Below are 26,192 nucleotides of genomic sequence, written 5' to 3'. Positions count from 1 at the left end.
TTAGAAATATATGAGCAGAAGCGGGAATGCTTTTATCAATGGAACAAAATTCCCCCCACCCCGCCTTATAACTCACATCCTGCACAGAAAGAATTGCATTTACAAGGCGATAATTTCACATAAAAATGAATAATAATTAAAGGCAGACACTCTCTTACCTTTGGTACTGAATCACGGACGGCATATATGAAGACTCCCATGGCACCAGAGGTAGCAGTACAGCATTGAAGTTTGAGGAATATCAGACATGTTCGATGATGCCACCAATAGGGCAGCAGTAGGAACAAAGTGAACATTGTCTGCACCAGACAACACACACAACCAACTAACACGACTGTGTGGTAGTGTTCTGACACTGATAAAGGCAGCTGCAATTATAATATTCCTCATTAGCGAAACAAGCATAAGTTCGTACTTATGAATTGTTTAAGACCTTCACGATATTCAATGTGGTACGAAATATTCTGATTTCTGGACAATACCACAGATATAGAAAAATCTAACGTTTCACAGATAAATGTTACATTATCAGAGGAGGCAATGGAAGTTGTAGGTTACATACTGGATCTGTTACCAAGAGTTTTTTCTGCGTGAGTGGGTGATGGTAGTTTCGAAACGTTAGAAGTTTCTGCAGTTATGGAACAGTGCAAAAATTAAAAAATATATACTATATATATATCATAAACCATAACACTAGGTAGCTGGTTCCCAGTACTTCCAAGTATAGCCAACTAACAATATTTTCTTGGAATCTTCTATTCTGGCAGAGCCAAGAATTCCACAATTACAGGCTAGTTGGCAGAAATTCACAGCGCCAATGATTCCATGATAAATGAAGATGATGAATACCCCAATTGGATTTCGACATGGGTGTATTTTGCCTTAAGCTGTCTCATCCAAGGCCAGCGTACTTATGTCTTGTAAAATTACAACATGAAACACCCAACTTCGCATTAATTCTGAAGGAAGCCATGCTATGAATTTTTATCATCATCAACATCATCATCATCATCATCATCATCATCATCGTCGTCGTTTCACATTGAAGATATTACTGTCACCTTCATTACTGTTAATATCAACAATTCAACTTTAGAGTCATTAGCACAGCCATGTCCTTTCTTCCATTTACACACTATTGGCATTTGTATTAAAACTTAAATTAATTTTGGATATTATGTACAGCGGGTCACACTGAAAATGATCTGATTCTTGTGGCTGCAACTTCAAAGTTATGGCTTTGTGTTCATACAATGAAAACTATCAGCTTCAAGTCGATACCTACTTCAAAAAAGTATTGTACCGAATAGAGGATAGAAACCCTTCCTGTGATCAGTAGGTTTAATACTGGACTTCAGTTCCGCAGATCCGAGTTGATTTTTAGGTTTAACACTCCAGTTTTTTTTATTTCAATGAAATTTCTTATTGTAATGTAGTGGATGTCATATTCAAGTTATTGATTTATACGTACCGGTACTGTGATAAATTTATGCAAGTGTATACACGTTTATTGCTATTTCTTTAATGATTTTCGGTTTATATCCAGTATATGCATAAACTAAGGTTACCAGATTCTTTTCACAATTTCCGGGGACAGATATCGATAGTACGTGAAAAAAACTAATTTTAACATTTCCGTTACTTTGCTATTCACTTATAAGCCTATTGTTTTTACACACCTTAAAGAATTAAATACCCATTCTATCTATACATTAAAAATGTAGGTAGGTATCTAATGCTCTTGAGTTAACAATCGAGTTATTTTCTTTCTTGCTTCCAGTAATTAGATGCAAGATTTGTATTTTTTTAAGTGCTTCACAGTGTGTTAAATGATACATAAATTAAAAATGTTCATTCTATTTAACCACTACTTAGACACCTGTATTTTCAGAAGAGTAAATTTTTTTAAGCAGGTCTTCTCTGGATTCCAATTTTGCAGAAAATTCCTGACAGGTCATATTGAAGTCGATTAAGATAGCAAACATGGCTCAACAGTTTCTAATTCTGGATTTTTTGGATCTTCACAACATATTCATAAAAGAAAACATTTTCTTCACTGAACATTATTTCCAGCAAGATGCAGAGATACTTCGACTAACTTCTGGAATTGGACATAGAAAATCAATTTCTCGGAGAAAATTTAAAAAATTTCACTCCACTTTGAGCAAGGAGTAGCATTTTTTCACTCCACTTTGCTATTTCTCTGAAGTCTCATATTTCTTCAAGCAAGAAATTTCAATACATAAATTATTTCATCTAGGTCATGCACATCTACATTGGAAGAAAAATAATGCAATGTCTCTTCAAATGTTTCTCTTTCCGGATGACATCTCACCAATATACATTCCATAGGTAAGAATGAATACCAAAGGCACAGTGATATTCAATAGCATTTTTATAAAATTATAATAATTAACACTTAAAATCCGGGGATATCTGGGAGAAATTATTAAATTAGCGGACCTTCCAGGGATGAATTTCAATCGAGGACAAAAAGCAAAATTCGGAGACAGAGACATCTGGAAACCTAGTATAAACTTTATATATGCATTTCATTTCAATTATTTAGGCTACTGGTGTGTAATTAGACACATATCTCAGAGTTCTTCGAAGAATACTAGTATTCCTTGTCGATTAAATAAATTCTGCTCAATAAAGCATTAAACCATAAAACAAAAGTCACTTCATCTCGCCAAAAAATTGTATAACTCTTGATTTGCTCCACATCCTAAGCTTCAATGCCAATGTAAGATCTATGGAAATGAAATGAAATACGTAATTCCGAAAATAAATAACTTGAGCTATCAGTACATTATAACATTAATTAAAGTCGCCAAATTCACTCCTGCATCTAATATGTTCTGCACCACAGCATATATTTATAAAATATGCAAATTGACTGTCGTAGCCTACTATCTGTACTGAAATAATTGCATTTATTTATCAGTTCATTCACAATCGGCAATCAACAAAAAAAATACATATACCGGTACCGGTACTGTAATACTTCACTTGTACTGATTAGTTATTAGTTTTTTAAAATTGGTACCAGTAATTTATTGCTGCATTAGGGTAATATATGACACTTTTTATAAGAATGGGCCAATAAAGTAAAGGTTATGGCACTGACTCTTGAAATTATTTGTAGAAATTATATTTTATGCAAGCTAGAGTGCGAGCAGTGATTCAAGCAGAAGACTTGAAAATTAAGTACTGGTATTGATTTTTGTACTTTGTTCTGTTTTATTTTACATTATGTCAATTTAATTATTATTTTATTCTAATCGCAGAGACAAGCCTAACTGTCTTTTGGTTATTTTGCATACTAATATCTCTAAAGAAGCCAATTTCATTTATCAGTGGACAATTTGTATTTTAAGAAATTCCTTCAAATAGAGCACAATAAAAAACTAAGAAAAATAGAACATTCGAAAATTTACGAAAATAATAATATTGGTGTAATGGATTCGAACACTGTACTCACTGCCATTCCTAGACTACTTGATATGCATATTTGCAATTATGCTAAGTGTTCACTCCCTGAACTTGTTTCTTTTTGCTGCTCGTATGAAATAGACTAAACTTCCTTTCATTAGGCAGGTCAGGGACGGTTTCTCGGTGGAGGGAAGGGAGGAACGTCCTCCTCACATTTTTCTTCTTTTGAAAGTAAATACCAAATTAAATATATGCCTTCAAATTCGAGGAAGATTCGATAATTTTTAAATTCACAGCTTTAAGAAAACCTTGGTTGATCGAGTTTTAAACGACGCGCACTCATGTGCTGCTAGAAAACTGTGAGAAAGATGCGAGATTGTTTGTGTGGAGGAAAGTCAATCCTTTCCTCCTTTACTGCAGTTAAAACACATAGACAACAGCGCACTAGCGGCGAGAGACAGAAGCAGAGTTTTAAAGCAAGTAAATGAACGGAGAGGGAGGAGATCCTCCTTTGAATCAGTGTATGGGCGGGAAATATAGAAACCGACTGGTCTTGCAGCAAGCTCGCTACCGCTTCCATCTAACGATGCTGCATTCAACCAGACTATAACACATCTAAGAGGAGACACAATAAAAAGAGTTTTAACGAAAAGCTATGAAAGACATCATATAAACTTTTTTTTAAATTATAAAACAAAATATATTATTCATTGCACTTTATATAAGCTACTATTCATGGTTTGAAACTTTCGAGGATATCTGAAAGTTGAAGTTAGATTTATATAAAACAAAGAGGAAGTAGTTAGTTCTACGTTAGTATTTCAGATCTTTTTGGCCCCTGAAATTCGCTTCCATTCATTGTCTACTGGGTGTTCAGTTCAAAATGTGTCATGGCTCTCTGTTTGCCGTCATGTGGCTAGCCGATGAGCCTAGAGAATTCAATCTTCCTACACTTCCGCAGAGGTGTATAACCTAAGAGGCAGAGAAGTTGCCTAGCAAGTACGGCGTTCATTCTGAAGAGTACATACCGATACGTATGGTAATGCTGGTAGTGGCAGGAATGTGAACTGTCTGGAAATACGTACTGTCGGGATATGGGGAGAGGGTTAAGACGATTACTTACGTATTTGTTGACATTAACTTCGACGGTCAACATGGACACGGAGCATTTGATTTGTGTTGTGGAATGTTACCGTATGCAACCGATGATAACAAATACTCTGCGTACGACTTGCCGGCGCAAAACACAGTTCGAAAGAGGTTATGGTAGCACACAGACCATACAGACCGCCATCTGTTGCTACGATGTTCAAGTTATACCGTACACGTTCTCAAGTTCAGATTGAAGAACACCTTAAATAATAGGCAACTTCTCTAACATATAAGTTGAAACTCGCTTCAAATCGGTGACCCAACAACAGTGACGTCACGACCAGGGGCGGCTCTACAATAAGAACTGCAGAGCTGCAGAACCGCCATTTAAATGGACCTGTAAAATTAAAAATGTAAAACGTGCTTTTATGTAATCTAGTTCATTGTTTCATTTAGTTTTCCAGTTCATTCTCCTTCGATTCGAGATTTTATTGTCTGTAGGAGCCTTGAACTGCTGGAGAATTTTAACTGTAGTGTACTTTTCGGATCTGTGATCGGCAGTTCCTGGAGCTCAACATAGGGTAGTCGGCAGTAGAAAACTGGTTTTCTTCACCGCCCCATAAGACTGCATTAGAGCTGCAACCGAAGCAGATCTGTTCGAATATACAAAAGAACTGCCAACACCCTCATCTCTTTATGAACTGCGTCAGAACACAGGCTTCTAGACTACTGTATATCATTACAGTTCCAGTGTGTTATAGTACTGTGGGTGGTGTGATGTGATTAGTCAGTGTGTCTGAGGAAATATTTTATATTAAAAATGAATGAAGTGAAAACCTAATCGACGAACCCTTTTCGAAATTAAAAGAGAAATTGCACGTTAACTTAAGAAATTAGAACGTCCTACACCAAATTTAAATTTGGAAATTTCTGGAAAAAGTCGAGGAAATCATGTAGCCTACTAGTCATTTTAATACCGAAATGTGTAATGGAAACGATTGGTTTTTTGCTGCGCTCATGAAAACGCTTTCTCCCCCACCCGTGTATTCTGTTTAGAGGAGAAAATACATGGACAAAGACCGGAGTGAAGGATTTAGTTAATTTGACTTAAAAAACTATACGAGCATGAAAATTCGACAACTCATTTCAAGTCAAACAGATTTGTCACTGTTAACGATATTAAAATATTCTAACACAGTTTGATTCTGCGTATTGGATTAATATTCAGAAACAAGAAGGAAATGTTTCTAAAAAGAGATATGGTCTATCTAAAATAATTAACTGTGTGAAATTATGTGCCACATTTGAATTAGCGATGCTAGGACTTGCTGAATCAGGAGATTCAACAAACCGCGGTATATTTCGGGGTTTGACTGATTTTACTCCACATTTAGATTAAACTTCCAAAGATCATTTATAGGGCTCGTCACAATTGAAAGGAACTACGAAAACAATTCAAAATTAATTGCTGAATAGCAATAAAATTATTGGAAATTTCTCTTCATTGCCACCAAAACATGACGCTGAAAGTTTGATGCAAACTATCTTAATGGAATATAAGCTTAACGGAAATTCAGTCATAATTGAACAACATGAATTAATTGTGCTGGTTTACGGCGGGGCTAATGTAATGAGTGGGAAACACGGAGAATTTGTATTGTGTCCCACAGCTCATTTCTTGCCAAGGAATTAAATTTAATAATGCAACAAACATGTTCACAAACTGGTCAAGTTACGATACTTTATTGCAAGTCTGTAGGAACTTCCAGCTCTCTGTTTTATAATTCCGTCTGCTGATACGGATATAGGCTAGAAAAGTTGATGTAAAGAAATTCGGTAGGAGTTAAAAGCGTTCGAACGATAGAAAGTTCCTGATGGTTGTTCATTCAGGTATCAACATGTGGGGCACATCTCCACTACGTAACTAGTTGTACCAGGTGGGAGAGGTGTAGCGCATGTAGTGGGTAGGGCGCGCGGATCGTTGGAGTACAATTTCGGGTGCACAGTCAACTTCGAGAAGGGGCTGTAATTACACGCGTTATCCGATTTAGATGCAATAAACAGCATGCGTTTGCTAAATACACTATTTTTCATGCAGAACTGCCAACCTTTATAACCGCGGGCTGCTACTGGTCACGACACACTTTGAAATGAACACCCAGTACTACACAGGACAACAGCCAAGTTGTCAGTTTTGTACAAATATATTTGAAATTGAAAGTAGTCCAAACTATATTATTTTGAACATAAAAAAAAATTAATCGGGCACCTGCAGCTTTGAACAATAATGATAGTATGACTTTACAAGAACTCTCATTCTTCAAAAGCATGTGATACTGAACTTGTAAAATGTATATGTAGCAACACAGACCACGTGAGTGGGTGAAGTGTTCTCGCTTTCCTAACAGAATATTTCCCATTCCCACTTCTGTAAAATGGTTCTGGTTATATGTTAGTAGCTAGTCTTTTCCACCACTTGTGATGCTGTAGTGTGCGCGAAAAATGCTGCGAGTTTGTGAATTTCCTTGTAATTGTTAATTTGTGCAATTATCCAACAATGAATGGAAGTGAAAACATATTTTGGACAATTTAGGGAACTCCGTTTACAAGAACAGATTATTGCTATAGAAAAGAGAAGGCCAACCCTAGCACTATCTGGACTTACATGTAGGCTAATTTGTAGCATTTTCTCTCAAGAGTGTCATTTTGCGCTGTTAACTTCTTTCCTCCTCTTAAGAAATATGCAGGAGCCGCCACTGAGGCAAGCATACACAGAGCAACGGGAATGATACTTGATACTTCAACTTTTCAGACGTCCCATTTTCAGTGTGGCGCACTATACAGAAACATACGAACATTAAGATATGTAAATGAAATACATGCTCAAATCAGTAACATCTTACATGTGTAGGCCTTTTTGTAAGAAGCGCTGCATATGTTCCAGGCCGATTGCAGCTGCATCTTGTCATGTTGGTACCAATGGTTTGAGTAATACAGGCAGTGAGATCCCACGAGTGCTCGATGGCAGCAACATATGTCACACCACAAGAAACATTCCACCCATCCGTGTTGTAGTCTTTGATAATGTGTTCAAATTCAAGATCCACGTGGAAGACTCCTTGACTTGGAATCAGTCTGCGCCCATCTCTTCCCATCTCCACAGTAACCACTTTGGAGTTTATTTCAAATTCCAATTCATTTCCATCCCTGATCAATGAAGATATATTTGGTTAATATTTGTTATTCAGCAGTATGCGATGACTGCACAGAAGTCTCATCCTAAGCTTAGTCAACATATGTAGGCCTACTGGAAGTTGTTTACATGCGGGAAATTGGTACTTGGTGATTACCTTGTTTGCAAATTAATGTCAGATTTGCAGGTTCAAATTCGGAGTACTCTGAATCTGTAAGAATCATAAATTCACAAGCGAAATATTCGAGATGTCAGAAAGACATTTTGGAGATATCTACATCATTAGCAAAAGCTAATGATTGTTGTCAGAGGAGAAAAATTCGCTCTGGCACTGGGGATCGAACCCGGGTCCTTGATTCTATGAACCAAGCACTCCAACCACTGAAATACGCTGAAGTTCAATCCACAGCACTGGGTAAGGGAATAATAGAGTTCTGGTAACTATTCTACTATCTGTGAACTTATAGATGGAATAAACATCAACTTCACCTCTTTAAGAATAACTAAATAATCTTACCTCAGTTTTGCAACATATCTCATTGGAAGGAATTCAGTCAAATTCCTGTACACAATTACAGCTAGGCTAAATGTTCCATTTCCAAATCCATCTGAAGTAGGACTCTCTATGTGAACATTAAGTTTACTTGATAACCAACTGCAAAAAAGAAAGAAAATATTATTTGATTATAATTTATGTTTTTGTTTATATTCGTGTAGACCTACATAGATAAAAAATATTTATTCATAATTTAAAATAAAATGAAGTGGCACTAACAGCGCTCTGAGATTTCAATTCCTAACAGATTTCGTTTTGAAATAGCAGTGAACAAAGCCATATTTTTAGTAATTTATATTTTAATTGGAATCTTTATGATGGAAATTCTCAGGAAAATGTATTAGTACTGTATATAATATGTGCATGCATATCCAAATGTTGAAGACAACTACAGCGACAGTTTCTCATAATTATTATATATTTTATTTAAAAAAAATATTTTTATGTTCCATACAGAATTTTACTCCCTTTGTTCTTACTGTAAAGCTTTTCGTATAGATAAGGTATCAGTAGCACAAAATATTTTTTAAAATTAATATTATCAGCAGGTACATAAGATTGATAAGAGACTTAATCCTAAATTGCACCTCACTTTAAATAAATTGTTAAATCTGTTATTAGTATTTGTCATAATCTAGTTAATTCCCGATTTACCACGAAAATCTTCTGTAGTTGCATTTAGATTGGCAACAGGCCATGATTGTTTGGCCAAACACCTGCATAGAATTGGAATATATCAGTTCCCTAACTGCCCATTGTGCAACTCAAACCAAGAAATGGATTCGGAACACCTCAAAATCTGTGCTTCAGTGGCTGGCCATGATAATATCTTTGAAAAATATTGGACTGCAAGAAGTCAAATGACTTTATTGTCAAACGCCTGGCATTAGAAAACAACAACAACATTTGTCATAATCTTTGTTCACTAATGGAACATTGGTTAAAACTGATGCCAAAAAAAAAAAAACTGTTACAAAATAATTATTTACTGACACAAATTAGTGCATGAATGTATACCCTAGAAATCTCTGAATATTTAACGAACTTGAAAAAGAAATCATGTTGAATATAAATAAAATATTCAAAGATATATTATAATCCAATCCAAATTTTTATAATGAAAAATAAAATGCTGAATAATAACTTTCAAATTCAATCTCTTTTTGCAGTTTTTTAATCTACATGATTTGAACTGCTGAGGTTGACTTTTACACAATGCAGAAATTCTTATATCTTGAAGTAAATTAAAGGAAATGATACACCACATATTAACAGAAATCTATTTCATGCATGATTGTGCCACATTAATATGAAGTACGGTACCGGTACCAATAAATTTCCTTTCTGTACAGAGTGGGTGAAAAGCCCACTACTTCTGTTATTATGATATATTTATGAATTATGAATGTAAATGTATCTGTTATGCATAAAGGACGTCAATGTGCGTTCCACCATGATTACATGCAGAGACTGTGGTCGATTTCTTCATAAAAGCAGAAGATATCCCAATTTTTTCGAACTGCGATTAATGGCGCATTCGTCAGTGAAAGAACTTCTTTTTGCCTCACACATGCTGGAAATGTTTGCGGCAACAAGGTGCATGCAGTCTGGCGCATGTCCAAATCTCTGTCTGTTCATTCAATGACAGTCACAGAGCGAAAAGCTGTTATTCTTAGGTTTTTATGTGATCGCACATTGTTGATTGTGGCACGTTTTCTTGTTCATTTATTTGGCGATCAAGACAATTACTCGACGACAGCAGCATCAGTTTTTCTCTAAGTTGAGGGTCTCCCACTTCACGGCACATCTTTAACACATCCTGTGCAGAAAGCATTTTTCTCCCACTTCAACAAATTATTCTGCTCAGAGGCGCCTTACCAAAATGAGCCCTGAAATCCTTTTTGACATAACTCATGTTTTTCTGGTATGTGGCCTCTCTTGGACCCATATATATGTATTTATTTACACTGCAAGTGGGCAAGCACCCGGTAGCAGTAGTACAAATCTAAACAATACACAATACAATTATACACAATAATTACAATTAATAATAATACATAAAATAACCTAATTAATAAGTGAACCTAATTTTACATTACAACCTACATATGTATAGGCCCTACATAATTTCACATTGGTACGGATAATAATCTTTCACTTTACTCTCATCTCACTCACTGTACTGGCACTATGACACATTTCACTGACACTTTAGAACACATTTCACTGACACTGTAGAACACATTTCATTGACACAATAAATTATCACTGATCGAAACTATTCACTATACTGCAAAACCATAACTTCACAGACTCATCATGCTTCACTGATACAACAGTTCAAATAAGACATACAATTACACCCTTATTCATATTCATAAACAAAACTACATTTAAAATAAATTTACAATTCAAACCAAGGGAGTAACTCGTCAGGCTAAATAAATAAATACGACAGCTATAAATCTCTCTTTCACATTGAAAATGCTCGTATCTGCATTTGGCAGTCTCGAAATAGCAGAAGATTAACATATTGTTATGTTTTTCTTTAAGGTTTCCCTCAGGGTCCACTAGATGTGTCTCGTCAATCACACCTCGAAATAGGAGTACATCTGTCAGAGTCTCTCTCATGTCATACCAGTACGCCAACACATTTTTAAGCACAAAAAAAAAAAAAACCAGCTGTAGTGGAACTTTTCATCCATTCTACATTATGATTCTGCATTGATACTAAAATTTCTAAATCTTAACATTTCTTTACAGAAACATACCTGCTTGTATTGAGATGCAACTTGTATACGTTGTTCTCCAGCAATGCAATATGTAAGGCTAATGAACTGAGATTCAAGTGAGCAGTACTGACACTTGGTGTCAGAAGTGAACCCCACATTAATGCTTCCACTTTTACCAACTCTTGTAACTGCACCACTTTCTAATGAAATAAGAACAACAATGTAAGGTAGAATTTATTGACTGTATAATTAAGAGATTTTAATAAATATGTCCATTTTGTTGATTACAACTATCTACCTTATGAAATGTTCTGTAATGTGAAATAACAAAAAGAATTTACACAATCCTGAATCAAAATGAATTACAAAGTATGTTTACTAATTTAAAATATGACTAGGCTGAGCATTAATGTTATTGCACAATCATATTTGATTATTTTACTAAACAGTATCCCTAAACTCTTGAACTGTGACTAACTAGGGATAACCTTTTTTGTAAGTATGTCAATGTGTATGTCAAATGCAGTGGATATATTCCCTTTTCTGTCTCATCTTATGCAAGCTTGCTTGCAATTCTTCATCACCAGTAAGTTAAGGTAAAGTAATGCTATGGTGATACAAATCTAAGAAATATGAGTGTTTTTATAATTATTTTTATATGTATAATTAAAAAGTTGTTGTTACACACCTCTGCATTTATAACTGAAAAGTTCCTTTCTAAAAGTATGTTAATAATTTCATAAAAAGATTGTGCAGATGCCAGAATTTCTTCATTTTCTCCTGTGAAGTTCATGTACGACAAAACTTCCTCCAGCATCTCTAGTATCGCCTCCCCTTCGCCAGGATAGAGAGACGAACGCTGAGTGAGATAATTGTGACAGGCCTTCAATGTTGCATTGCCAGAAGTGTTCAGATACCCCAACGTCAAACTATGGAACTGAGAATATGGATTTGTACAAGTTAGCTTCATTATTTCACACTTAAAATTACATACAAATTAATTATATTCAAAATCAGTTTTCAACTTTAAAAATGAACAATACTGTGAAAGCAAGCTCTCAGAGAGTTTAAAATTTTACTTTTACAATATTTATTTAGTTTCTACCTATGTGTGTAAATATATGGGTACAGTATATATGAGTTTGTGTTTGTGTATGTATACACACAATTTTTTTATTCTACTGTTATCAGAGGTATTTTTAAGTAATTCAGAAATTAGATTCGTATTATAGATAGCAAAAGTATGTAGAATTTACTTAGAGTTAAATTTTGTGTTGGGTATCATTTAAGCTAAAGAGCCTACGGTATCTGTTCTATTGTATTGTATTTATTAACATTCCATGGTATTCATACATTGCTTTACAGCTAGAATATGGAACAAGTCAAAAAACTTAATACTATTATAAAGTCTTAATTTATAGTCACAGTCTAGATGAAATATATACAGACGAGATTTACAATATAGTCTACTAGTACAACACATAGTTTTAGTATCAATTTCATGAAGTGTTATTGAATGTCATGAATTCACCTATAGAATAGAAGGCGTGAGAAATTAGGTATTTCTTTAATTTGGCCCTAAATAATCTTATGTTTTGAGTTTCCTTTTTTATATCGATAGGGAGGCTACTAAAAATTTTTACTGCCATATAACGCACTCCTTTTTGATAGCACGATAGACTTACTGATGGAGTATGAAAGTCATTTTTTGACGTGTATTTATGCTATGAACTGTTGAATTAGTTACAAAGTTTTCACGATTACATATGAGGAAGATTATTAATGAAAAGATATACTGACAAGCCATGGGCATTATTTGTAGTTTTTTTAAAATAGACCTACACGATTCCCTAGATTTGGCACTTACTATTATTCTAATTATTCTGTTTGTATGGAATGTAGATGTAAAATTTACAACTGTAGGGGGTGTAATGCATCAGTGTGGGGTGTAGGTGTTAGTTACGGTATATGTATTTAAAAGAAAGTAATAATAAATAAATACTGGTATTCAACACCCTTTCAACATGGTGAGAAGAAGGTTCTGGTTACAGCAGCGCTCAAAAGTATTTTGTAGTTAATATTTTATGTTGTCAGTACTGTTTGCATGCAATTACAACAATGCAAAGTACACAGCTGTGTCATTCTATGAGTAGCGTCAGATTGCTGTGGTTACGTACCAGTATCTAGGAAGCAGGCAAGTTCATAGAATAACAATATAAATGTATATTCCATTATCATAAGTATATTGTGGTTTGATTTGGTGGCATGGTATACATTAAATACTGGTGTTTAGGTATTTTGACAGTGCTTGTTTATTTGTACAGAGCACTGCAAGCATGCCAAAACAAAAGGAATACTCTGTGGATGTGAAACAGGTTGTTTTAAACGCTTTGAAGAAGGAAAAATCGGAGTCTAACATTGCTAAATATTTTGGTATATCACAACTCATAAGTGAGTGAAGTCGACGGCAAAAACAAGAAGGATCAGTAGACAATAAGCCAAGGTCTGGTCGTCCTCGAAAAACAACAGTGAGGGAGGACAGAATGATTTGTAAGCAGTCGGTTGCTGATCCACGAAAATCGACTCCACAAATAAGGAATGATCTAGAGCAGCACCATGGACTGAACCTACATGTCTCTACTGTGAAACGTCGCTAGTAGCTGGTGATTAAAATGGTAGACGACCATCACGAAAACCACTCATAAATAAAAAAAAAGGAAAGCCAGGTTAGAGTTTGCAAAAATGTATCAAACATGGAACACTGCAGACTGCTATAAGGTGTTACGAAGTGATGAGAGTAAATTAAATTTATCTTCTTCTGATGGTGTGCAGTATGTACGTCGATCAAAAAACCAAAGAGACAACAAAAAATACCAGGTACCGACCATTAAGCACGCTGGTAGTAGCATCATGGTGTAGGGATGTTTTCCTAGAAGTGGAGTTGGTCCTCTAGTCCAAATAGAAGGGAATATGGATCGTTTCATGTATAGTGACATTTTAGAAAAGAATATGGTTCCATATGGGAAGAAGAATATCCCATGTAATTGGATTTTTCAGCAGGACAATGATCCAAAACAACTTCCAGCCATTAAAAAAATTCTTTGCAGATAAAAAACCAAACTTTTGGACTTGCCAAGCCAGAGTCCGGATCTTAATCCTATTGAACATCTCTGGGATAAAGTTGGATCGATGTAGAAGTTACTCAAATAAGGATCAGTTCTTTGCTGCCTTATTGGAAGAATGGTCACAACTTCCACTCGAGCAATTGCAAAATCTTGTGGATTCAATGCCAAACAGATGTGCTGTTGTTCGGAGATATGCAACAAAATACTGATTTTTTTCTCACAGTCCAGAATATTTTTGTTTTACTATTACACACTTGGACTTACAAATTACTTTTGATCCAGAAGAATTTTCAATTATTTTTTATGCAAGATAACTCTGTTTAAACTAAATGTATTTTCATACTAAATGGATTAGAAATACATACTTTTCAATTATTCACTGACATTTTTTTCTATCCAATACTTATCTTTATGTAATTATTGTGACATATACTTTCTACGAAATACTTTTGAGTGCTACTGTATGCATTTATATTGTCTCATAATACAGTAGGTATAGCACTGGTATTATGTTACCGTATAGGGCCTATTACTTACCGTTCTTTGTTTCATTCGAAAGCATACAGCCTACAATAATCATTTAACTACATGGAAACATTACAGTATTCTTTCACATTCATTAATCATTCTGGAACTTACAATACTGGTAATGACAATTTAAACTTAAACTTACATTTTTGTATATATTTTCAATAGCCTCTGGAATGCAAGCAGAAAAGTCCGGAAGTTCCCATTTTGTAGTGTAGGTATTACGCAGAGTGCAACGGCGTTTTGCCTCACCCAAATAACGAACTGGACATTCCTGAATTGCATAAAGATCCGGTGCTGTTTCAGGCCAAAGAACTCCAAATACTTGCTCCTCAGGACAAAGAGGCACTACTGAGCGATTTACAACTTCCACATAAACACTCTTTGCTTCGTTAGCTACACTCCCATGCACTGTGCAAGTGTACACTGCAGATTTCTGAAACAATTTATTACATATAAAAATTAATAAATTATATATAAAAGTTCCAAGTTTAACTTTACAGAATGATTCATGGAAAATGTAATACATTTAAGCAGGGTGCGAATTAACGGGGGGATGGGGGGATTTCCCTCCCCCCTGTTGGAAAGTTATCCCCCTCTCATAAATTCATATTAACATCCCTGTCGGGGAGTATATGTTCTTTATAAAGTACAAAGTAAGCAAAGAAAATAATATTTCTGTATTATCATCACCGACAAGCTGAGAACAATCAATAACTTAGGAATTACACATCTAATCTTAAGCCTGCTCATGGATATAATTATTATTATGATCAAGATGCAAGACAAACAACTCAGTGCGACCAAGAGTTGAGCCGTATCGAATGAGGATAATAATAATTTGATGTATGGTATTCTCTATCTAGGATTCTATCCCCCCTCATCAGAAATCTTAATTCGCACCCGTCATTTAAGATATGAAGAGTTTGCGGGAAAAACGATGAATGTCACAGTTTTCTTAAGGTTGATGTCATTATCTAATTCAATGGATTACTGCGAAATTTAATGTTGTTCTTACGAAAAATGGTAAAAAGGAGAATTATCACCACGAATACAGTAATCCTTTCCTTTATTTTCTATAGAAACAGCACTACATTTTGCAGTTATAGACTCAATTAGATAATTATGTAATCCTTAATAGAAATGTGACATTCATCGTTTTTCCCGCAACCTCTTCATATGATTTCTCAAGACATTTTCAGTAGAAAGAAATCGTACATATATAAGTCCAATTTTGAATAGTTAAAGGAACATGTTCAGATATCTGAATATGTTCGTCTGAAGATATAGCGTCAATAAGCTCTAGTGGTGTTGAATCATTTGTTTTACCAAACCTATTTGTAAAATATTCAGAAATATTATTAATTGAAATATTACACATTTTAATATTTTGACTATTCAATATGTTTCTCACTACTTTACGTCCTTGATTAAAATACAGATAGGTACTTAGTCACTTCATATTGATATCGTTCTTTATTTTGTTTTCATTTTCTTGCAGCTAATCTAGCAGTATTTTTCGTAGATAATTGGGAATATGCTTCGTTTCCTTATGGGCTTTATATTTGTTATAATAGTGTACCACAGGTTGTCCAGGACCCGGCTAGGTGTTAATAGAAAATTGTAAAATCGATATCATTGATATATTATGTTTCGGACTCCCGTAAGTAAATTAAACACTGTATTTCATAAATAACTTCTGTCAGAAAGAGAGTATAATTTAAATTTCGTAGTTAGGGGCCTAATGAATAACATATCGTGGCACCGTGCTGGAAGATTCTAGTTGCCTCAGGAGTGTGCACAGGCATCTAGCGAGAAGGAAGACGCGGGGAACGGAAACCCCTGACTCTAGCTTCGGTGCGGAGCAACAGGAGAAAAGCTACTGTGGCTGGGCGAAAGTAAGGAAGCGTCGAGACACGGACCTCTCTCAAAGATTCTGTAAGCCACGCGAATCGAAGGTCCGAGAACATGTGGTTTATTAATAAAAGCACGATCTGTCTTCGGCAGTGAGTCTGTTAGTCTTCAGTCAGCCTTCAAGTCTTGGACAGCAGCGAGCAAGGTGGACCTGAGTTCGAAGAGCAGTGAACTTGAGTGAGTCCATAACTGTGGCAGTATCCAGGCGAGTGCAACATACCCGGAGGTCTTGGGTTCGATGTGCAGTGAACTTGAGTGAGTCCATAACTGTGGCAGTGGCCAGGCGAGGGCGACGTACCCTGAGGATCTGAGTTCGATGTGCAGTGATCTTGAACAATGAGCTAGAAGAACTGGCCAAGGCAAGCGAATTGTGAACTGACAGTTTTGTTGTGCACTTAGTACTTTGTGAACATTAATTGAAATTAGGAGTACATTGTTGTTCTTCTTAATAATACACTTGTATTGTCATTGTCGTCGTGTGGAGTGCAATAACGACTATTGTGTTGCTGTGCTGAGTGGAATACCCATTGTTGTAGGGTGAAGTGTTATGAAATAAAAGTCACATTGTTGACAGGTGTGGTGGTTAAAAGTAGAATAAAAGTTACAGTATGTTACAGTTCCTTCATTATAGAAGAATGTAAATATTTATAACAATCTATAAATCATGTGTCATCCTCATCACATACGACAGAAAGATAGGTCAGTACAAGTTTTCTGTTAGGACAAAGATATAATAAGAAAAGGATAAAACATATAATTTAGAGAGAAGTTTGATCCAGACACTAAAGTACTTCATGTTTCAGTATTCATTAAATACCTTTCAAAGATTAATACAATCTCACATTTGGATTTAAATGTTTATTAATCTGTTGTTCTCAACGGTACTGTATATGGATGTATGAATTCAACTGCATTCTATCTACAGTACAAGTAAGACATTTAAGTATTATTACTTCCTACTTGTGCATTATAGATCTTGAGGATACTGCCAGCAGGATGCAGGTCCTCCCACACTTCCACTCCAGGAGCCATTCGCAGCAACACCTTGTTTTTAGTCCAATTGTACCCGAATTTTTCGTGTCGCTGGTCATTTGAAGACATGCACTTTATACTCACACTCTCACCCTGAAAATAAAATTATAAAACAGTTTAATAAAATAATACGAGGGAGAGTCAAAAAGTAACCTTAATAATTGTTTTATTAATTGAATATGTACAATAAGACTACAGACACTTTATCACTTTTCAACATAGTCCCAATTACGTTCAATGCAAGTGTTCCCGTTACACTATGTTAAAAGTGTCTGTAGTCTTATTGTACATATTCAATTAATAAAACAATTATTAAGGTTACTTTTTGACTCTCCTTCGTACTATCACTGCCATTTAATATTACAGCCTGAAGATAACAGCGACAGTGGGTTTGGTGATGATAGTGGTGACAGTGGTGTTGGTGTTGGTGGTAGTGATGGTGTTGTTATTAGTGGTGTTGTTGGTTGTGATGGTGGTGGTGATGATACTGTTATTGGTGGTGTTGTTAGTTGTGATGGTGGTGGTGGTGGTGGTGCTGGTGATGGTGTTAGTGTTGTTGGTCATGTTGGTGGTGAAGGCAATGGTGCTGGTGTTAGTGAAGATGGTGTTGGCATGATAGTTTTATTGATTATATTGGTGGTAGTGATGTAGTGATGGTGGTGTTGGAGGTAGTGATGATGTTGGAGGTAGTGATGGTGTTGGTGGTAATGATGTAGTGATGGTGTTGTTAGAGGTAGTGATGGTGTTGGTGGTAATGGTGTAGTGATGATGTTGTCGGAGGTAGTAATGGTGTTGGTGGTAGTGGTGATGGTGCTGTTGGTGTTAATGGTGATGTTACTGATGGTATTATTGATTGTTAGTAGCGGTGGTGATGGTTTTAGTGTTTGTAGTAATGTGTTGTTATTAGCACTGTTGGTTGTGTTAGTGGTAATGGTCTTGTTATTGATGATGGTGTTGGTTGTGTTGTTGATAGTTATGAAAGTAATGGTGCTGGTGGTAGTTGTGTTGTTGTTGTTGGTGGTGGTGGTGGCAGTGGCATTGATTGTGGTGTTGTTGTTGGTGGTGGTGGTGGTTGTGGTGGTATTGGAAGTGTCTAAGTTTTTACCACCATCAGCTCTGGATGACAACAAAATAAAAGAGGGACTCTCTTATCACTGCTGTGATTTAGATTTGATTCTCCAATGTGTAAATTTGACTCTTCACCCTTTAAGCTAACAGTACGCCCAACAGTAGTATCAGTGATGGTTGTGGTGATGGTGATGATTGGTAATGGTAGTAATACTCTGGTACCCTTTCAATAGTGATGCTCTTGGGTATGACTTCCACCTCTGGACGCAGGTTGATTTCGAGCCGTATAGATTTGCACTGCTGCATGTCCCAGTCCACTACCTGGCATGTGTATACCCCCTCGTCAAGATGAGAAGCTCTTTCGATCCCAAGCAATGCTGTATACCTGTCTTCAGAATCCATCGGCAGTAGCTTTGTCCACATGTTCCTGAAAATGGAATATTATTTCATTTAATGACACTTAATCAACTGTGGTAACCACATACCACCAGAATATGAATGACTGGAACATTAACAACAGAACATTAGAAAATTCATGTCATAAAATAATATAACATTTCCTTGAACATTTGAGAAATTTTTCTTCCTTTTCAGCAGGGTTCATTTGGTTGGTAATGTTGCAATTTGAACTAATTATTAGGTACTTATGCGTCTGCTTGATATGTTGTTCTTATTTTTATGATCCATTTTGTACCATAATTTATATATTACTTAGTTTTCGAAAATGTTAATTTTTTTTCTTTGATTATGATTTTTCATTTTTAGTGTTTAAAAAAAGTTGTAAATTTACATGTTGTACATAATTACTTCCTTATGGCTTTCAAGGAACCCGGAGGTTCATTGCCACCCTCACATAAGCCCGCAATCAGTCGCTATTCTGAACAAGATTCATACAGTCCCTACCATCATATTCCACCTCCCTCAAATTCATTTTAATATTATCCTCCCATCTACGTCTCGGCCTCCCCAAAGGTTTTTTCCCCTCCAGCTTCCCAACTAACACTCTATATGCATTTCTGGATTCGCCTATATGTGCTACACGACCTGCCCATCTCAATGTTGTACATAATTTTGTTCTGAAATGTCAATACAGTTAGACAGTTGATTAGACAATTATTTCGTGAAATATCCATATTCACAAATGTATATACAAAAATAATTGAGATTATCTGCTTAAAAACTTTACTGTTGACATGAAACTTCTTTCTCATTGTTTCCTAATGCCAAAGAACTTTGTTTGTTTGTTTCTTTCATATTTTCACTTCGAATCCATGCAAAAAACTTTGCAATTTATTTATACTTTCATACATAATACCTACTGTAATACCCTGGTAAACTAATAAATTTGATCTTTTCTTTCTTTAGTTGGCATCATTCTCCCATTAGTTTAATCTATTATTTTATATAATACTAAACTATATGCTAAGTAGAAACAATTGAAACTAATTTTTGAGAGCAATAGAAAGAATTAAAAACAAGGGTGACGTAATCAGGTAACCAATGAGCTAGTGGCCATCCAAAGTTTATCCCTAATCAGAACCAACTTCACATAAATACTGCAAATACAACTACTTTTTTTCAAAGCACTTCGAATCCAATTTATCTATTACTACAATTTATTATCGCTGATATACTTATCTCAAAAGTTTTCTTCAGCAGTTACTTTACTGTTTCTATAACACATTGCATAAACCATTAATATTCATATTTTAATTTGTTAAATCTTGTTTCGTTTCTAGATGGCGCGTAAATTAAACTTAATTGTGCTCCAATCACATATTATAAACGCTTTTCTTGTACCTAGTTAATCTTCTCTGATAACAATATCAATTGTGTGGCAGGCAAAGGAATGAAAGTTGTCAGCTGTATTAAGTATACTATCTACCTTTTACTCTCTTCTCAAATTAAAAGGATTTGGGACCATTAATACAAGGGTTAAGGCAGGGCTCGTAGTAATTAGTTCCATAGAGGACAAGGATGAGAAAGTGATTGGTGGTGATGGTAGTTGTCGTCATGGTCATGGTCATCATGATGGTGGTAGACATTGTCGTCGTGCTCATGGTTGTTGAATAGTAGTAGTAGTAGTAGTAGTAGTAGTAGTAGTAGTAGTAGTAGTAGTAGTAGTAGTGGTGGTGGTGGTGGTGGTGGTGGTAGTAGTGGTGGTCGTAGTGGTGGTAGTAGCACCCATGCCTGATTCTGTTCAGCTTGAAATTAAGTACAATACCGCTGTGAATACAAGTGTACCTTGATAAATAACAAAACACGGGGAATAAAAGGAGAAATGGTAAATACTGAAATGGGAACATATAGGAAAATCTTACATATTGAGAAATATTTTGGTGGAAATGACCAGTAGCAGTGGAAACATTTAGTGATGTTAAAGATGATGACTGAAATAATCACTGCTGGATTCCGATTGCTCTCATGATAGATTTCAGTTCGATCTCTTTGGTGAGTAAATTTATTACGTAATCTTGTTTAAGTCTTGTTTTTACTATTCAGATACCGTACGAGTATTGTGAGGATAAACTGAAATGGTTTCCTTTTATTGAAACTACATTTCAAAAAGCTCACTGCAGTGCTTAGGCTATGTTTACAGAATGAACGGCTTATATGAAGATATTCATAGCTGAAGCTGATGGAATGGCAAGCCTATAATTATTAACCATTTGCATTCATCACCATATCATTAACTTCACATGTACAGCCTACACACGAACCAAATGATTAGTTGGTCAATTAGTTACTCATGGTACTTCTTTTCTAGTGTTCGTTATGATATTATTTAATAGGTATGAAAGGCTAAAGTGACATCTAACAAAGACTAAAATGGCAAATGGATATGGCATGGTAAATATTTTGCACAGGCTGATGCAATGTGTACTAAATCCGAAAACATACGGAGTACATTACTACAAAATTGTAGTAGACTAAAAAGATAATTAAAATCAATTGGAACGCTATTAATTAAAACCAAGTAAGTATATCCAAATTTTGATTATTATTTATGTTTTCCTGTCTTTTTTATAATTGTTTAACTTGTACGTAGAGTGGAACTTTCTACACAAGTGGAAAAATACGCAGCACGAGCCATACGAATGCAAAAAGACCACACTACATTCAAATTGAATATATAATTTTATTTATTAGAATAACAAAGGCACATTTTACCGAAGAAATTTATTCCGAGTTCATAATAAAAACATAATTATGTACTTAGGGTTACCAAACGTTCGTATTTAGCAGGACATGTCTGCATTTTGAAGGTCAGCAGCAGCAGCAGCAGTAATAATAATAATAATAATAATAATAATAATAATAATAATAATAATAATAATAATAATAATAACCTACAGCTAAACATGAACTATTATTACATAAGTTACTAATGTAACCGTAAATTAGCTTCACAAATTATAACACCACAGTTAGACTCTGGTAAGACTATAACCACAGTCTCGTATATACAGTCACGAAGCCCAATACGTAGGGAATATGCATCCATACATAGTTGCTAACCACTAGGATCGCTACTATCGCCTCATCACAGACAATGCGAAATAGTACCGGCACAGTCTACTGTTCCTAGTACTCTCATCACCTCAAGCTTCGTGACTGCATATACTAGACCATGGGTTTCCAAACGCCAATAGAACCAGGAGATATTGTACGTCAAGCATGTTCTGCTAAGGTCAATAACTTTCCATATAAAATAGGAAACAAGACTTTAAAGCATATGCGCTGCGGGTTGTTTACGCCAGGGGTTACCTCGTAAGAGTTACAATGTATTAGACTGTGATATAACGTAGGTAAGCCTACTACGATGTCCAAAGGCAACAGAATCTCTAGTACGTGATATAGCAGGTTATGAATCGACTTTTAACATTATAATTAGTCATTTATACAATTTGCGTGTAAAGTGAAATCTTTTTGCAAGAGTGGATAGATTCCAAGCACAAGCCGTATGAAATTCACAAGTGCAAAAATGTTCACGCCACACACACGTTTCTTTTTCTCTCTCTATGAGGCCGGGAGGGGAACATCCTATGCACAGCGACCTGAAGTCTTTTGTGCGCCCTTGGGATGAGTTGTAGCCCAACGACCGCACCCACGCCGATCCGACCTAACTCCCAACACCCTAACGACCAGTCCCGACATCCTTCTAAGTCCACCCCAACAGCCCCCCCCCACATTCCCCCCCTCAAACGGTCTGAGGTGTACGCCACACCACCTCCCGTCTCTCCAACGGTCTGAGGTGTAGGCCACCCCTGCCGTCGGGAAACGAGTGGGTTCTGTTGCTGAGTCATCAACTACCATGATTTGGAATATACATGGAGGTCGGCCGAGAGCGTCAGGAGCTTCGGAGGGCCACCGCAGGCGTGATCTGAAAACCAAGAAGACAACCGGAGTGATAAGGAAAGGATGATGAGGGGGAGGAGGAAAGGAAGTGGCGAGAATGAGTGGGGTTCCATACGCCTGATAAAGTTGCCTGATATTCATCCATAGGAGTGAGGGAAAAACCCCGAAAAAACCTCACCCAGACAAGCGGGGAATCGAACCCCGGCCCGCTGGGTTCAGGAACGAACACGCTACCACGAGACCACAGCGGTGGACTCATACGCATGTTTTATTTATTACCGTAACAAAATACTTGTCACCACAGAAATATAAAGCTTGTTTACTTACTTACAAATGTCCTTCAGAGAATCCAGGTTCACTGTCAACATCACACAAGCACGCTATCGGTCCCTAACCTGAGTAAGATTAATCCAGTTTATCCAGTCCCTAGCATCACACCCCATCTCCTTCAAATCCATTTTAATATTATCCTCCCATCTACATCTCGGCCTCCCCAAAGATCCTTTTCCTTCAAGTCTTCCAACTAACACTATATATACATTTCTGGATTCACCCGTATGTGCTACATGCCTTGACCATCTCAAACGTCTGGATTTAGTGTTCCTAATTATGTTAGGTGAAGAATACAATGAGTGCAGTTCTGCGTTGTGCAACTTTTTCCATTCTCCTGTTGGCTCTATCTTCGACTTCAGGCGAACTTGAATGGGGTGGGTAAGAAAGGTTTCCTACTCGTTGGCGTCGTTACAAACGGCTAAATCCACTTGAGTACCAACGATCACCAGCAGAATTCAGACAAATGATGAAGATTATAAGAACTGTGGGTGTTCGAAAACGGAAATATATGAATAAAAGGAAAACAAAAATAGTAGATATATGAAGTAGCATATGAACCAACCTCCGTAACGTCGTGAATTTCTACAATATTCATCACCGGAAATAGAGAAACTCCAAGGTACACCTCTTCTGGATAAGTTTGTCACTGAATATTTGAAATTTTTTCTCTATATGCCGTTCATTCTATTAAAAATTATTTCGTAAGTAATCAGAGTTAATAATAATAACAAACGTAAAGTGGAATTTTGCGACTAAAATTAAATATAAAAACCAAAAAAGAATATAAGAAATGGGAAGGAATGGAAGTAAGACATGAAAAAGATGACTAACACTAATTTGTCGTAATATTAAGTAAGTGTATTGATTCTTAGGAAATTATTAACAATGCAACTACGTACCTCATTGTCTTATTCTTGTTGACAAATGCTCCGTCCTTGTACCAGCGAAACGTCATGTAGGAAGATCCCTGAGCGATACACGAGAGGATGAATTCGTCGCCCTCCCTCACTATCCGGTCTTGGTTCACTTTCACACTCTGGAAATACATCCATCATATGTAATGTGCGTTCTGTCTATCTGTCTTCCCCTACATAAACCACAGATTATATCAGATATGCCCTGCCCTATACTAAGTAGGATATTGCCAATTTCCATTGTGAGGATCTGATAATACCATTCTGTTCGTAGGAACGAGATAGGTCATGAAATCCCTCGCTTAATGTCCTAATGTACGACCCATCTGTCTATCTTGGCGATGACGTCAACAAGAAAAAGCTACTAGATACTATTTCATCGCAGTTCAATATTATGGAAGTCCACAAACGCTTTTTTAAAGTCTGAATTTAAAATTAAGTAAACTTAAAGCTTCTTTACAGCTGAAGATTTTAAAATATGTAGTAAGTGCCACCTTAAAGAAAGCAAGCATGAATGAGTAAGACAAAGAGGCATAGTGAGAGAACAAAAAGCCCTGCTATAACGCCCTATAATTTTAGTTATTTATATCCGAAGCTTCTAAAATAGTGACTTTTCAGTGTCGATGATAAGATAATATGGTACCGGAGACACAATAAAATAATATTGTATAGGGACTCTTTATGTTGTACGCAACGGCTGATGTTCTGTTCTAACACACCGCAGAAACCTGGATCATGTGTTGGAATTCCTACAGCAGTGATGGGCAGATTCCTGCACTGCGTGTATGCGCTGCGCATGATAAAATGGTGTGCAAATTTCATACATAAGGAACCGATTCTCAGTCAAGCGGTACCATAACACGTGAGGATGAGTTAAGGATGAGCGAGTTGTTTCGATGGTGCAAAGTGAAATGAATCACGTATATAAATACGTAGTTTAATAGTTTAAACAATGAAATTTTTTACACTGTAGGCATCTTTCATTAATTTTAAACTGGACTTAAAAATTCCTATATATTTAGGAAGAACATAAGTTAAAGAAATGCTTCATTACAAAGAAATGAAAATGAATATTTTGTCTAGAAGAAAGAGTTCTAATAATACTGTACATAACATAGTCATTAGAGATGAACAAAACTGCCGCTCTCGCTCGCTGTGTTAGTTGCATTTGTCTTTCGAATCTCGTCTCGTCATTCTCGTGCGCTTCGAGTCTCGGTCATCATTCTCGAAATAGCATTTGGTTGGCGTGGAAATATTTTGTAACTTTGAATAACATACATAATTGAAATAAATAACATTATAAATGTTTACATGAGACAAAAAGACAAAACAGAACAGTAACTTAGTTATCAAAATGTTTTGGCTCTATTATATGATATTACCTATGGTTATATAAATAGAAAAAAAATTCTCAATAAATTTGCATTTCCAAGAAACATAAAACATAACGTTAATATCTTTTTACTTGAGATTGCACACTTGATCTCAAACATATGAAAAGAAAATTCCTAGCCTTTTAATAAGGGCCTAGAAATTAAATAAAGACTGGGGAACGGACTATTATACACTGAAGAGTAGAGATAATGTTTCAAATGGGCTACTTGACTGTTTATACATATTAACAGTTGCCAAAGTACGAGTAGATAAAAGTTCAGTCAGGTATAAACAACTGTGGCGATTCAAGGCTGCTTGACGTTCGGGACTTCGGGTGTGATCAATCTCGACGTCTCGAAACACTCAAAAGCAGTCTTCACATCAACGACGCGACGTATACAACATTGTCGTGCGGATTTTCGGCTTTGCGGGCGCTGTTAGTCTTGCTTTCTCGATCGTTGTTCATCTCTAACAATCATGGTATACATGTGGTATTCTTAGTGGGTTATTTTACGACGCTTTATGAACTGCTGCGAT

General features: G+C 36.0%; 1 protein-coding gene across 1 annotated transcript in view; it reads right to left on the bottom strand.

The window, feature by feature from the left end:
* LOC138715198 (uncharacterized) overlaps positions 1-26,192 on the bottom strand; it is a 1,247,406-nt gene that overhangs the window by 15,194 nt on the left and 1,206,020 nt on the right. Inside the window, exons 12-20 of the mRNA XM_069847833.1 lie at positions 24,267-24,403; positions 18,898-19,102; positions 17,536-17,700; positions 14,807-15,097; positions 11,697-11,945; positions 11,048-11,208; positions 8,238-8,375; positions 7,431-7,734; positions 159-368 (exon numbers count right to left, since the gene is read on the bottom strand). Coding sequence (XP_069703934.1) covers positions 159-368; positions 7,431-7,734; positions 8,238-8,375; positions 11,048-11,208; positions 11,697-11,945; positions 14,807-15,097; positions 17,536-17,700; positions 18,898-19,102; positions 24,267-24,403 — 1,860 coding nt within the window. The remainder of the gene's footprint in view (positions 1-158; positions 369-7,430; positions 7,735-8,237; positions 8,376-11,047; positions 11,209-11,696; positions 11,946-14,806; positions 15,098-17,535; positions 17,701-18,897; positions 19,103-24,266; positions 24,404-26,192) is intronic.

This window comes from Periplaneta americana, chromosome 15 (assembly GCF_040183065.1).
Source record: "Periplaneta americana isolate PAMFEO1 chromosome 15, P.americana_PAMFEO1_priV1, whole genome shotgun sequence".
Classification (NCBI taxonomy): Eukaryota; Metazoa; Arthropoda; class Insecta; order Blattodea; family Blattidae; genus Periplaneta; species Periplaneta americana.
Note: the sequence above shows the minus strand (reverse complement) of the source record. Positions and strands in the feature narration are given on the sequence as shown.